Below are 15,680 nucleotides of genomic sequence, written 5' to 3'. Positions count from 1 at the left end.
CACTCATTATATTTGCTGACATCAAAGAGTTCGCATTTTATTTAGTCATGGTAGAATGGAGATAAACTTACTGTGTTTTCAATGTAGAGCTAGGTCACATGTAGATTTAACCGCATTAAATTTAACATTTCAAACCTCACGTTGCCCATTCGGTTCCAAATTCAATTTAGTGCGGTTAAATCTACAAGTAACCTAGCTCTACATTGAGTTCACCATGTTCACAGTATGTTTATATCCCAATTAAGCATTGTTCTGGGCTCCATTTGGATTCTATACTTTATTTTGTAGATATACATGTATTAGTAAATAAGATAACATTTTTCTGAGACTAAATCTTTTTAGACTAGAATCCAATGTGTGAAACGAATTCTCAGGATCCCTACCAAGACATGGCTGTACTTTTGCTAGAAGTAACTCATTTTTTATGCAATATTCTTTCATATTAAACATCATGAAGGGTTTAGCATTACTCCAGCCATATCATGGCAGTGGGTATCAAAGATGGATTTCTCACACTGTACTGATTGTACTCCGGTGAGGAATCATACCTGGGGCCCTGGTAGAACGAGGCAACAGTTTCACATGTTTAACCATGGGGCCCCAGTCTCCAAAGACAAACGTACTGTCGGTTTATCAAGTGTTTGACAGTAATAAGTTTTCTTGGTGGAGACAATGTCATCAGGACAGTGTCATAATCAAATTCTGATAGGACATTCTTCTATATCATTCACATTTGAATAAACTCTTCAGGATATTTTGGGTTATATTCAGTCAGTGTCCCAAGAAATAAACCACTCAGAAACACTGTATCCGTTACTGTCTATGATTTTCTATGATAAATATTATCTAAGTCTCAATAATGAGCAATACTTCATCAAACTGCTGAACCTGACTTTTTTTGTCACCTTGGCATTTCAACTACCAGTTACGATGATTCATTAGAATAAATCATAGAAAGAATCAATCTCTGAACATCTTACAGTGCAAATACAGACAGGGACCATACTTAATTTTTCCTTAAGACCTAACAAAATTGTGACATTTTATAGATGTCTTTGCGTGGAGCATGGTAAAATCAGTATGCAGGAAAGTCAGGATTGGAAATTAAATGATGATGTGTGTTTGTGTCATATTTCGTCAGAATAATGAACAAAAAAGGCCATGGAAAATTGGTATTCTGGAGGTCCAAACTGATTGTGCATGTTCAAGACAAAGTGCATTTCTGGTGTCCCCCGCCGTGATATTGCTGAAATATTGCTAAAACCATACTCACTCACTCACTCAAGACAAAGTAGCTAAATGGCAGTAAAGAACAAACTCTTTCATGTTGTACATGTTGAAGTACACATGATTTGACCTGCTATCATGGTTATCAGTTTTGTCACTGATTTCTGCACATGTGGACACTGCAGTGTCAATTGATTTAGGCTCACGACTTTGATAAGATAATCTCTAAGCATATAATAGCATGATCCTTTAAATACGATAAACCATTCAAAGCAGCCAGTCACATTTCAGGTTCTCCTTCTTTATAAGTAATACAAAATGAAATGTGTCCACAATGTAATAAAGCAAATATATGCAACATGTGTATCAGGAAATTGTTACGGTTTGTTTGCTAGTCGTCATGAGTTTGTGAAAGTTGAATTTACTACTATCATGTTTGTCATTTGTTTATTGTGTAGGTGTTGTTAGACCACAGACTTGGTTCACTAGCCTTGTCAGTTTACCCCCCATCTCACTGGGTGATAGATAAAACTCAGATGTGAACTTTGGAGTCGCTGACACTGTGAAAGTAAACTTTCATGCAGTTGCTGGGTAAACAACTCCTTCTTGGAGTCCTCAGAAATGACAGAATATTTTCTGCTGCTGACCCTACATACAACGTGAAGTAAACTACGGTTATAACAAACTGAAAGGGGCCGCTAATTGTTCGGTATAACCGTAGTTCGTAATATGCATATATACATCACATGTATAGCAAATGGTTGGGACAACAAAAAAAGTTGGTTATATCCGTCAGTTTGTTATAAGCGTATTCGTTATAAACGTAGTTTACTGTATTAGGTTTCATCCCTCTAGCATGTGGATAAAATTATTTGCATGAAATCTAAGAGTAATAAGCAGGATAAAGTTCAGAAATAGAAATTGAGGTACAATATACATGATATACAGCTCTCTCAGTGAATTAAGTTTTTTCACACTGCTTGCTGACCATGCTTACTGAAACGTGATATGATTACGGCAATATTGGGTATGGGACAAGATATGGTCATACTCAGTTCCTCATGTTCCTATCTGGAGGAACTTTATGATTGTTTGGGTTGTTAGGACAAGTTTACAGTTAGGAATAATAATGTGCCATATTTAATAACGATAAAAAACATATCCAATTTGTCTGAAATAATGCTTATGAATGTACATTGTCAATAAACTTAGATCTTAGTTATCACTTCTGCTAAACAAAGATCTGGGGACATCCCATTACAGGTTTATCGTTCAACCAATCTGAGTGTCGGGAGACAATCAGAATGTGTCTTGAAGGGCTAACACTGGTATTCTGAACGAAAGTATCACGTTATACAACTGATTCCATAAAAATCTTCGTCTTGCTTTAATGGGATAAACATTTGAAATGGAAGAGACTTTCCATTGCCTGTGGGAAGGACTGCCATGCAATCTCTGCTATCAGTTGCATATTCCAGAATTTTCTTTCGTTCAGTTTTTGAATTTTCAATCAAACCATAGTCTGGCACGGAAGTCGACAGTTCAAAGCTAGTGTTGTAAGGGTCAAGAAAGCTGCTTTATGATTGGTTAATGTTGGCTTTTTGTTAGTCATTCCATAGGTAGGTCAAAGTGGGTGAAAGGCCGTTCTCACGTGACCAGTAATAGGATGTCCTGGGGTCTTTGTAGTGCGGTAACAAGCACTAAGATCTGATTATAATTGATTAATATCATTTGTGATCTTTACTTTGAAAGAAAAACAGGAAGTAGCTATAATACATAACACAGGTATAGCAGGATGTGGTTTGCCCTGTCACCATGGTTGACTATCATTGCTCGTCACGAGGCCTCAAATTGCTAAATGTGCTTGTACAATCTACAGCATTGTATAACACAATTTGACAATGGGATGGTGCATTAAGTATCGGAAGATAACATCATTGCTTGGCGTGCCGTTCATTTGATAATATTTGGTTTCACTGTTTGAGTTTATTAAGGAATACTGGTATGTAGGTGTAGTGTTTATTGCTGCACCACATGTTCCCCTAGTCTGATGGTCTTATGAGCATGATGAGGTTTGTTTGGTTCCAGCAGGATTTTACAGAATGATTATGTGATGATGTAGCAGTTATAGTTACTTTATTAGTCCTCCTCCTCTTGTAAAGCTGAAGTCTGGCAACACCATTCTCAGTACTGTCAATACCTATGACATGTGGCACTTTTGTGTTTCCTACATTTAGCTGACACACTACAGTAATAGTGATACACTCACTATCTCACTTCTTTATACTGATGTCATGTGTTTGAACCTCAGATTTGCCCCGATACCTGTCCTTGTAATCACTGTAACACATCAATCCAACTAACTCTGGCTTTGTATGAAAAATCAGAGTAGGGAATTAATATATATTTAAACTAGTCCACAAAATTGGCAGATAGTCCACAAGGAATTATTACTAGTCCTTCCTGAATTTTACTAGTCTTGGACTAGCAGATTTGTGTTAGTTACGAACCCTAGAAATTGGTTACTCTTGCTTCACATTAGAAATAAATAATCTGGGTTATATGAGAAATAAAATACTCTGGTTTAAAATAGAAGAAATGTAACTCTCTTTTCAGGCTAACAGGCTATTATGCAGATATTATAATAAGCCTTAGGAGTGATGACGCCCCCCAATGCTATATGTAGATAGAAAGTTAGCAGACTGAAAGGTTGCTTTTGTATTTGGTACAATTTATGCTGCAATGTAAACATAATTCAACAAAACAGCTGTTGTCATTTGAAATTATAAATAATCGTATGCCCTGAATTATGACCCACAATGATTGTCAGTCAGTTTCATACAATCACCACTGTGTGGCACCAGCGATGTGCTGGGAATGTAAACATGGTATAGGTTCATTGTGACATGCACCAAATATTATCTGTATTAGGAACCGGTCATTTATTTTAATTTTCTTTTGGTCTGTCTCATAGCCCCTGAACCATTATTTTCCATTCCTCACAGCTCTTTGTGTGGGAGGGTAACCCCAAAATATGACAATCTAAAAGGGAAGGTAATTACTTTCAGTACATTTGTGCAGCAAAATCCTCTGACACCCCACCCATTCTGTGTTGAACCCTGGCTACAAGTTACTCCTTAGTTTGTCTCATAGACCCTGAACCATTTTTTCCCCTTCCACCCAGCTCTTTCTGTAATGCAAAAGCCCTAAATGAAGCAAGTCTAGATTTTCCTCAGGTTCACTGGGGCTCCTTTTCAATTTAAATGGCGTTTTTTGATTCTATCAAAATTATATATTTTCATAGAATAAGTGTTAAGTCCTTTTCTTTCCACAAAGCAGTTTCTCACTTTTCCGGTACAATTATGTAACAGGACATCTGGAGTGACAATTACAAGTGAAAGTAGGCATTAGACCATGACCAGTCTCCAGGCATATAACTGTATTGTGCTCCAGGGACACTAGCTGGTGGCCACGCACTGGTAAAACAGGAAGAGGAGTAGCAGGTTGTTGTGAAGTGAGATCAATCGTCACACCTAGCCCAGGGTGGTACTGCTGACTAATTGAGGTAATCTCATTAGAAATTAGCTGGATATCAATAGGGCAGGGCGTGGAATGTATCAGGGATAGATACTGACTGAGTCTGATCAGTGCAGGAGCACATACTGAGTTTCACCTTGGCTGACTTTCGGTGAGTTTATTTCATTAAAAAGTACTTGATACCTTTTGACATATTAAGCACATAGAGTGCTTAGAAAATTAGCAAAGGGGGTGCGTATTGAAACCATTTATGATGAATTAAATTTCTTTTCAGAGATCAAGCGTTCTTGATCACACTTATTAGAAAGTCTATGAGACTACAATGTTGCAAGTTACTATGCAGATATACCCATTCTGCACTGCTGTTTGCTGAAAATATGGACTGTTACAGGAAACGAAATTAGCGCTAGCCTGCAGCCACTGGACCATTTTTTGTACTGTTAACGGTATCCTAAGGGCTAGGAGAATTTCAAACATTTTGTGGGATACAATGTATTTGCTATATGTTATCACTATTGATGCTAGTTGATGTTCTTGGATAACTTCCATCCCTGCTGTTACGCAGAGTTTGGGTTTTATATTGGTGTGCTTAAAAACATTACCTACAGATTGGTGTAGAAATTAGTCAGTGGGTGCTTATACCATGTATACGGCAGATATGGTATGAATATTAAAAGCAAGGTGTGGAATGTGTCACACAGGGAGTCTGTTTGACCTGTACAAGAGTACATAGTTTCCCTGTGGTTCAGTGTCAGTAAGTAGTCTGTTATTTTCAAGCTACGTGAGACATTCTTGTTAACTTTCTGATGTGTGTATTCATATGAGCACCCTTCAGAAAGACTGTTACTGATAGCAAAGAAATTGACAGTTTTATCTTTACAAGGGAGCATCCTTTTGATAACTCATGGGAGTAGGAAGAGTTTTTAAGCGAATAGTTAATTCAGAAGTATGCCCGAAATGAACTGATTGTTGGCATTGTTAAAAATATAAGTAGTTTTTATTGTTGGAAATATGTTAACGTCATTTTTTGTGTGTTAATCATGTTAATAGTAAAAATGAATAGATTGTTTGATGGTGTTTACAGCTCAGTGAAATAAATAGTTTTGTGGCCCTCGCCTTCCCCACTTACAAAATCCAATGGATGCTTCATGACGTGACTGTGTCGGAAGAGGGGATTTAATGATTTGGGTGATAGGCCTTGGAGACTTGATTGATTTATCTAGACCTGCTTAGAGGGCTGATATTTTGCCCTAAGTCTGCAGCAAATGGCATTATAAATTTCCCAATTAATGTTAATATATATGACTAGTAACTAATTTTGTGGCTTTGTAGAGGTAACCAGTGTATTTCACTGATAACAGGACCAATAAATAGAAAGATGTTTTAATGCTTAGTTTTATGAATTTAAGAAAATAAGAACTTTAAAAAAATCCTAATTTTGAACAAAGTTACAATTTTTCCACCAATCTGCTTGCCAGGTACACTTTATAATCATGGATCAATCCCTGTGATTGCGTGTCATCATACCCTGATGATGTGAATCGTTGCTCATAATATAGTCTGTCTCACAGTGCCTGAACCACATTATTTTCCCTTTCGCCAACCCTCTCTGTAATGCAAAAGCCCCAAATGAAGCAAGTGTAGAGTTGTTTTTGTGGTTTTTTTCCTTTAGTCCATGAGTCATAGTTAGTTATGAGCAATAAATTGAGATCATGTTTAACATCTCTAACATGTTGAAATACCAAGAATGTTGGTTGGTTGGTTGGTTGGTTGGTTGGTTGGTTGGTTGGTTTGGTGTTTTACGCTGCACTCTGCAATATTCCAGCTATATGATGACGGTCTGTAAATAATCGAGTCTGGGCCAAACAATCAAGTGCTAGATATAATGAGCATCGATCCTAGCAATTGGGAGCGATGACATGCTTCAACCAAGTCAGTGAGCCTGACCACCCGATCCCGTTAGTCGCCACTCACGACAAGCATAGTCGCCTGTAACGGCAAGCATGGGTTGCTATATGGGTACAACTCAGTGAACTTTTCTTATTACGCTTTCAAAATACTGAAAAGACTCAGAGGTCAATAGACTTTTGGTGTTAAAAATTGGCTAAAACAAATTATATCTTGTTTTTCAAGCTACGCCAAAACATATTCTTGTATACTTTGAATTTCCAGGAAATTGAATTTACTTTGTTTGATTCACAAACAGTGGAGTCACGGCTAGGTGACAATGGAACTGATATTGTGAAAGAAATGTGAGAGAAATCTATAAGGGTATTTGTTACAATAGTACACTGTGATTGAACTAGCTACTGGAAATACACTGAGCTCATTGTGTTTTCATAATGTTCATGTGCTTGTAAGGATTTTCACTGAGAGTGTTTGCACCTTAAACACGTGAAGGCCAAATGTTGCCATGCTAAAATGTCCAAGGTGTGTGATTATGCATGTCTATTGTGTGAACACTATATGGCCCAAGGCTCCAAGGATAATGTGTTACCAGATATGTAAATGAGAATCATGTCTACTGTACATTAGCTTGGGAGGTTTGTAGTTGAATTCTTATGTCTATAAACATGATTAAGAGAACAATAAGTCTTTTTCAATGCTCTGAGTTTCTTGAACTAAATTTGTGGATATTATTGTTCAGGGGCTTTCAATTGTCTGTGTTTCAGGGACCAGAATGATATTATTTGTATTGTGTGAAAATGATCAGAAAATGATCCAAAATAAGCCAAACAATAGATAAGAGCTAAACTTGTGTCAGTAAAAATCAGTGAAAATGTTTCAACATTTATTCACAAAACTGTGACTGATGTTTTGATGTTAACCTGTTATGACCTCCCTAGCCTTGCTCCAAGGCTGTATTGAAAGAAAAGTCCATGGATGTGTAGTAATTCTATCCTCCTAATAGGCAAGTCTAAATATGTGGACAGGACTAAAGTCTCTTTTAGGGACAATTTGTTCTTATTACTAACATAATCTAGAACTTATGATTTAAACTAATAATTATTGCCTCAGAGACTTGTGGAAGTCTATGATCCCCTATGTTGAGTTTGTAAGTGGGAGACTGGCATTGAGTCATAGTGAAAAATCTGGCTTTAATGAGACTGAGTGACAGCTGCATCTAACACTGACATTGGGCACATTGATGCCACCAACTAGTTAATAGCAACCAGGTTCATGTACACTACAGTCACACAGTGCATGAGTAATTATGGGCCTCCGCTGTTGTCTATCACCAGTGTTAAGTTGACAGTCAGTGCATGGGACACAGCCATTGCTGTGACCACAGGGAGATTATGCATTGATGCCTGTTAGTTAGGACTGGTGTCAAGACTGATTTCCTTTCTTCAGCGTCATAGCTTGTTTAAATGTGTATCATTGTAATCATATACTGGGGAAGGAAGATTTTCATACATAATGTTTTGTTGACTTTAAGCCCCTATGAGTCTCTGGTTTCTTGTGGTCAATAGACAGTGTTATGACTTGGTTGTTGGTTGTCTATAGCCTGGTTGCTCACTGGTATTTAGTAATCCCGTTTCACATTCGATCTAGTTCATTTTTAGTTCAAATAATGTGATAGTTTTCTGAATGTTTTACCATGTTGACAGGTTCTGTCATGTTGTGTGACATGGCCTCGTCTTTATATGACTGAGATATGTTGTAACTCAGCTACTATGGCCACTCATTGGAGACATAAGGCATGGGAAAGGGCATCAACGATAAATTTGGCAGTATCAGCAACTGACAACAGCTTTTCTTAAGCATCTTAACAGTTGGAGTATGTTTATCATTTTTAGAGACTAAGTCCTCATAATCAATGGAATCTGCTGAATATGGACAGGCGTGTTGTGTTATGTACGATTGAGCAGGAATTGAATATATCATGTTTCATGCTTAGACTATGAATTCGATATGTAGAAGTGTATATCATAGGAAGCCAATAATCATAGGATGGGATTGAGGTGGTGGGTGGCTCACACAGAATGGCAGCTGTTGTGGGATGAAGATGTGGCTGGTTTGTCAACAACTCGCATGAAGTGCCATGCAGTAAGTCTTCTGTCCTAGAAATCAGAAGTGTGATCCGATCCTTGAAGGCTCAGTAGTCTTCAACACTGTAAGTTCCCTGTGCAGAGTTACGTCCCTTAGTTGTTATTGGTATGAATCCCAGATTTGAGGCAGTTGGTCTGTCAGCACCATGCCTGTTCTTTAGGATTTCATTGAACGAAAGTGTTCGCATCTTTTTCTGCTAGCCACCATGAGTACCTTTTATTATCAAGGCATTTAAATGCTGAACTGTGCGTGTGCTTGTAGTTTCACTGGCGGATCCAGAGAAGGTGGTGTTTGTTGGGGTGCATGGGTGCCCCCCATTTTGTCAGACACCTAACATGTTAACCTCGCCCTCAGTCAAGTCACCTTATGATTAAGGTATTATGTGCCCTTCCTTTTTTTCAAAATTCTGGATCTGGACCAGACAATCTAGTGTATGTTATTATGAGCAATGAACCCTGTGTTGGATACAATGACACGCTATCAACCAAGTCATCGAGTGGGACCATCCTATACATTATCACCTCTTGCCCCATGCATTGGGTTGCTGGGGACTGCTTCTAGCCTTGAATCCCTATGGGAGGTGACCGCCTCCATGGTCTAGTGGTAGAGCTTCCGCTCAGAAAGTGGAAGGTCCGAGGTTCGATCCCCGGCCACGTCATACCAAAAGACTTTAAAATATGGAACTTGTTGTTACCCTGTCTGGCGCTCGGCATTAAGGGAGTAAAACAAGGACTGGTCGGCTTGGTGTCAGTATACTGTGTCTGAGTGGGGTATTCATGTTAAACTGCGTCATGGTACCTCAGTGGGCCAGCACTATAAAAAGCGGCATCAGTCTGGACTAGGACAAGCAGTCACACACACACATGCATGCATGCACATTGCTATATAAGTGCAATAATCTTGGATGAAACATTAAACCCCATTTCACCTCACCCCTATGGGAGGGAATTCTGAACTGACAATAATGGTCAAATCTTCTATTAACTCTCCCAATGTATGAAACTGTAAACACAGAATAATATTCAGAATGCACTAGCCAAATACTAATGATTACTTTGAGGAATCCTTGTGTATACAATCGTATATCTATGTATCTATATATAAGTGATGACAGCTTGTATATATAATCAATACTGGAATATAGTAAGTAAATGGTATATGCATGGTGACACCTGCATGGTACTCGCACTAGCCAGGCGATCTATAATATCTCACACAGTCAGTCAGATCCGTAGGTGTATGATGAGTGGTTTATTGCAAGAATGTACGCCCAGCCGCCCACATTCTTATGTTTCAGATTACGTGAACATTTCCTTGTAAAACCTTGAACTAAGAATAGAGAATAAGTTCACCTCAAGTTGACTCAAACAGTGTTCAAAGTGGCATTGAAACTCACACACTAGCACCTTTTTACGCGATGAAATACACAACATAGACATTGTTATGAGTTGATTCCCGAGTTGAAACATGATCATGATGATGGTTAACCCAGAGAATCGGTACAGAACGACATTGTGAAATCAGAAATAACTACAGGAGATCAATAAATAATAAACAAATGTTATTGAAACTCACAGGATTAGGTTTCATAAAAGGTAATACAGTCGGTCAAATGTGTGGCAACAGCAATAAATACCAGGCCCTATACACAAGTCTGTGCACTCACAAATGTCCAGAATTTGTCAGCCGAATGCCTTGAATGCGGCATCTCCTCTCCGTGAATCAGGGAAATGTTGGCATCTGTGTTTCATATAAATCACTTTTGTTGACAGATAATATCATGACATGCCTTGGACATTGGACAGTTGTTTTTAAAAAAAATATAAAAATTTAAAATATTCCACATATCTCACATTTTTTAAACATGTTAACTAATTGGATGAAAATATAACAGTTTATTTATTTTGGCCTTAATTCTTTTTCTCTGTATTATACTTAGAGTTGTTGGAATGTAGATTCTGATAACGAAGTCATTCTTGCCAGGCAACAGGTGCCACATCTAAAACATATGATGTTTGATATATTACTTTATTTAAATTCTTGATTTATTCGAATACCAGCTTGTGTTCAAGAAACCATGACTAACCCTGTAAAATGTAACTTTCCATTATAAATAATTGTTTGTATATATGTGAGGAGGAATTGAATATTTGCAAATAAAAGTAATCAATTTTAATCATCAACAAAAAATTCAATTTCAGCCTTTTTCCAATGAACTTAGTCGTTTTGTTAAGTCATGCATTAAACATGTTAATATTTCAGTCAGTTCATGGATTAATACAACTGGAGACAGCATGCTATTCCTTGACAATGTAGTGTATGTACAAGGCATGTAGATATTGTGACACCCAGTGACTTAGCAATGCTAGGATCCTGTCCGGCAATGTTGATATAGACACCTGTGATCAGTCCCTTGCATGACAGGGTCACCTTGTGAGATTGAAGGACATTAGTTGATAGCTAGGAGGCTGACAGACACACAGGTAGGAGAAAGGATTTTGTGTGTGAAAAGTAATGTGAGTTTATCCAAAGATGTTATTTAGAAGAATAGTCCCATAATTTGTACTTGGAACAGTTTTCATCACATGTAATGATTGTTATGATTATGTTAATCTGTTAAATCTTGTTAAACATTTCACTGCCTTTTGACAAATGAAAAATAAGTTGTTTTGACTGTGTGTTCAATGTTATTTTGAGATAGGTAATACTTAAAAAGGAATAAACATATTTTGATATGAAGTTACTTTTTTGTAATATTTTTATTTATATGTTCAAGTGTATATTTTCTGTTTCCTTATGTACTCAAGAAGTTATATCATGCGTATCAGAAATTTATTCAGTCTGTTCCATTAAACACTTTCTCTTGCCTAAGTCTATTAAAACAGACATAATATTGTCAAACGGAGTGCTGTACTCTGTATACGATGTTGAGCTCATTAACATTTGTATGAGTAATGCTGTCATGTGATGCTGCCAACTGATATTGCTGTTACCGTAAATATTTCATTTTCTCACACAAGATGAGACATACATTGTATTCATGAAGTTAGAGATACCATGAATATATTAGGTAATCATTAATATTTACCAGCCTGCTTACAGCACGTACTGTAAGTTGAATGTATTCTTAATCATTGTTAATGTATAACTTCTCGTCATGGTATGGCTGAAATATGGTTGATGTGACGTTAAATATTAACTCACTCATTCACTACAGTAAATTGATTATGATATACCATATTCGATGTAATAAGCACCCAGGGGGCTCTCAAAATTAGAAATAGGGGTCTCTTATTAGAATATTATTTTGGTGGAAAAAAACATAGTTGAAAGATAAATTTTGTTGTTTATGCTGACAGCCTGAAATGTTTATGTAAAACAGATATATTTTTTCAGAATTTAATTCCCCATAAATAAGGATTCATATAATACATGTGTGCGTATTATACCGAATAAATAAGTCTTGTGTACATTGATCAATCGGAAGGGATGCAAATTGTGCTTGTTCACTAGCCAATATATCAGCAAAAATCGCCGTGGACACTTATTAGAGCGGGGTGCTTATTGCGCCGAATATGGTATGTCTGAAACCTGTTCTGTTTGTTTCTCATCGAAATGTGTGATGTCATCCAGTTTTTGATGATGATGCATTCCAAATTCCAGATGGCTCGGTGTACATAGGCTCACATGCAGGGTACATCACACCACATACCATCAAGATCAGTTGCTAACTTATAATGTACATTGTGTACATGTCTAACTTGAGCTTGTTTATCATGCTTATAATGACTTAAGGATTGACTTGGAATATACAAATGATATTCAGAGCACAGAAAAGGATCGGATAAGAAACATTCAGATAATCATATCCATGATGTATAAAACAAACAATTTAAGAGAATGATTGTATATTTTCAGGAGTTTGTAACAAGTGAAGTTTTAGAAGCGATCCCACGTGGAGCAAGGAATCAAGATGGGGACGATATTCCGCAGCGAGGAGATGTCGCTGTGTCAGCTGTTTCTTCAGTCAGAGGCAGCTTACGCCTGCGTCTCCGAACTCGGGGAGCTCGGACTCATGCAGTTCAAAGACGTAAGTGGGTTCTTATCTTCGATTTTGATTAGAGTCCTTCTGTCCATGCTTGTATGTCTCAGCAAAGTGGTAAATGTCTACAATCTGCTTTAGGCTTTCCTCCTATGTTAAGCTGGTATATATCTGTACTACTATTCAAAGAAGCATTAATCAGTGTGAAATGATTGGGAGTGTATTCTTATTGGTTTAAAACATTGTTTATGAGATTCAAGCCTAGAAACCTTCACTTTTCAAAATTGCATATGAATACTTTTCCAATCTCATTAAAATCAGACCTTAGTTCTTGCTACCGCTAAACAAAGATCTGAAGACATCCCATTTGGGGTCACGTCAGAACGACCTTTCATCCGACCAATCAGAGTGTCACTTCCCAGATTATGAAAGTGACAGTCGGAATGTGATTTCTAATCATGCAACCACGAAAACTTTAACACAGGGTATTCCGAACGATAGTTACGGGTTTAACGACCGAATCCATACAATCTAGACTATCTATTAGCCATTCCAGAATGTTCTTTTGTTCAGGTTTCAAATTTGTAATGGAGAATTTGTCAAAATATGTTTCGAAGCGTAGTCGCCAATTTGAAATTAGTGCCGTAAAGCCGGAGAAAGCTGCCTTCTGATTGGTCTTTCCATTGGTCGGTCAAAGTTTGCGCAAGGTCGGTCTGACGTGACCCATAATGGGATGTCCTTAGATCTTTGTTTAGCGGTAGCGAGAACTAAGATCTGATTTTAATGAGATTGATACTTTTCTTGACAAGTATCCCATCCGAAATTTGAAAACTATGGCATTTGCCATCGGTTATATATTGCATTTCATTAATATTTATCAGAAAAATCTTTTACTCATGGTCAAATCACAAAGCACAATAAAGAACAAAGCATGGTTTATTTCACGCTAAAACATTGTTCTGTCATGACATCATTTCATGACGATCTTGCACTCGCAAGATGATGACGTCGGAAATTAGACAACGTTATTTTTTAGAGGGAAGTGTCCAGTGAGTTATTCTCAATAAAATGTTTCTTAATTGTGTATTTATTTTGCATATTTTCAATTTGCACATTTCTTGATGCCACTAAACAAGGTGTAGATTCAGTGGCTTTCTTTTATCATACAGTATTTTATTTCCAGTTGAACCATGGAGTGAATGCCTTCCAGAGGAAGTTTGTCAATGAAGTGAGACGGTGTGAGGAGATGGAGAGGAAGCTGAGTAAGTCTAGGCTGAAGATGTAACAACTAGTGGTACACGCAGAAGTGATGACCAGATCTGTGTTGTGCCCCCAGTCAATATGAAGGAGGTCCATTCGTAACCTTGTTAATATCTCTAAGGTGAATTGACTGATTCAGCCATCAGTATTTAGAGTATGTAAGCACTGAGATGAACCTGAGACAGCGTGCAGAGTCACAGTCCTCATTTGAGAGAAGTACTGTCGCTTCTAAAAGTGTTAGTGCTTGTGGCTGTCAGCTGTGTTTATTGCCCTGGGTGCCGTTGTACAAAGTGATCTTAGCGCTAAGGTGATCGTAACACCCATACCTTAACTTAGACTTGAGACAGTCGTAGCGCTAAGGTGATCATAACACCATACCTTAACACAGACTTAAGACAGTCGTAGCGCTAAGGTGATCGTAACACCCATACCTTAACATAGGCTTAAGACAGTCGTAGCGTGAAGGTGATCGTAACACCCATACCTTAACATAGACTTAAAACAGTCGTAGCGCTAAGGTGATCGAAACACCTATACCTTAACATAGACTTAAGACAGTCGTAGCGTTAAGGTGATCGTAACACCCATACCTAAACATAGGCTTAAGACAGTCATAGCGCTTACATTGTTTTGTACAACGGCATCCTGGCAATACAGTACATGGCCCTGCATACAAAGGCAAACTATTTGTAACTATTAGTATCGCCCCTAGTAGTGTGGTGCTTCTTCAACACACTGTGTCCACCAGTAGTAGTGTACCAATCAGAACTGATCGTATGACAGGTGACAGTTTACAGTGCTTGAATTCGTCTTTTTATTCCAGTTGTATGATCTATCAACAATATATTCCTTTCAACAAAATATTTATGGTCAAAAGTGGGGACCTGTCTGCAGTATTTTGAAATTGCAAAAGTATCAATTTGAATGGATATGTGTGATATGTTTTTATTAAATATATTGTCCCATATGTGGACTTCAATACATTACCCAGGAAAGTCACAATTTGGGTTGATACAAATTATCTTTGGAGAAGGGGGTTATACAAAAATAAGTAACCAAGAAAGTAGTTTGTATATAGGTTATTCATGGCTCATCATAAACCCCTCCTCCCCACTCTTTAAACATATAACGCATATGATATGATAAGCATGATAAGAATATGATTTAAATCGCAGACGTCTATATACGTCTTTGTTTAAATGTTTTTTGGTTTTTTTATGTCAGTGATTTAGATGAACAGTATTATTGTTTCGGTGGTCTGAGGTTCTTTAAAGTGTGTATTTTAGAAAACGTAACCTGCATCTTCAAAGAGCATCAACTTACAGACCCAGATTGTGTGTGTGGTATAACTTGTGGTCCATGCTGTTTCTTGACCATGGGATGCAAATATGATGGGTGAAAGTGCATGTGTCAGTATCATGCATATGCAGTAGGCAGTAGGGCTGGGACGGGTAACTCGGGTACTCGGGTCAGGTGGGTCCTGAGTAGGACCCGGGTACCCACATGACTACCCAGACCCGGTACTGTTTAAAGACATTAACAATAAAACTCACTGGTTACA

The 15,680-nt window shown here is 37.6% G+C and overlaps 1 protein-coding gene across 24 annotated transcripts in view; it reads left to right on the top strand.

The window, feature by feature from the left end:
- Positions 1 to 15,680, top strand: part of LOC124132743 (V-type proton ATPase 116 kDa subunit a 1-like) — a 56,852-nt gene that overhangs the window by 4,989 nt on the left and 36,183 nt on the right. For 14 of the 24 annotated variants that reach the window (XM_048392466.1, XM_048392452.1, XM_048392461.1 and 11 more), the window contains exons 1-3: positions 11,194 to 11,300; positions 12,736 to 12,907; positions 14,043 to 14,121. In XM_048392466.1, coding sequence (XP_048248423.1) covers positions 12,791 to 12,907; positions 14,043 to 14,121 — 196 coding nt within the window. In that variant the 5' untranslated portion in view covers positions 11,194 to 11,300; positions 12,736 to 12,790. Of the gene's footprint in view, positions 1 to 4,683; positions 4,793 to 11,192; positions 11,334 to 12,735; positions 12,908 to 14,042; positions 14,122 to 15,680 lie in introns of those variants that run through there. The other 10 variants (XM_048392457.1, XM_048392453.1, XM_048392451.1 and 7 more) reach the window with 5 other exon arrangements.

The sequence above is a fragment of the Haliotis rufescens genome, unplaced genomic scaffold, assembly GCF_023055435.1.
Source record: "Haliotis rufescens isolate VD_foot unplaced genomic scaffold, xgHalRufe1.0.p SCAF_11, whole genome shotgun sequence".
In the NCBI taxonomy this organism is placed as follows: domain Eukaryota; kingdom Metazoa; phylum Mollusca; class Gastropoda; order Lepetellida; family Haliotidae; genus Haliotis; species Haliotis rufescens.
The sequence above is the reverse complement of the archived record's forward strand: the minus strand, read 5'-3'. Positions and strand labels throughout refer to the sequence as shown.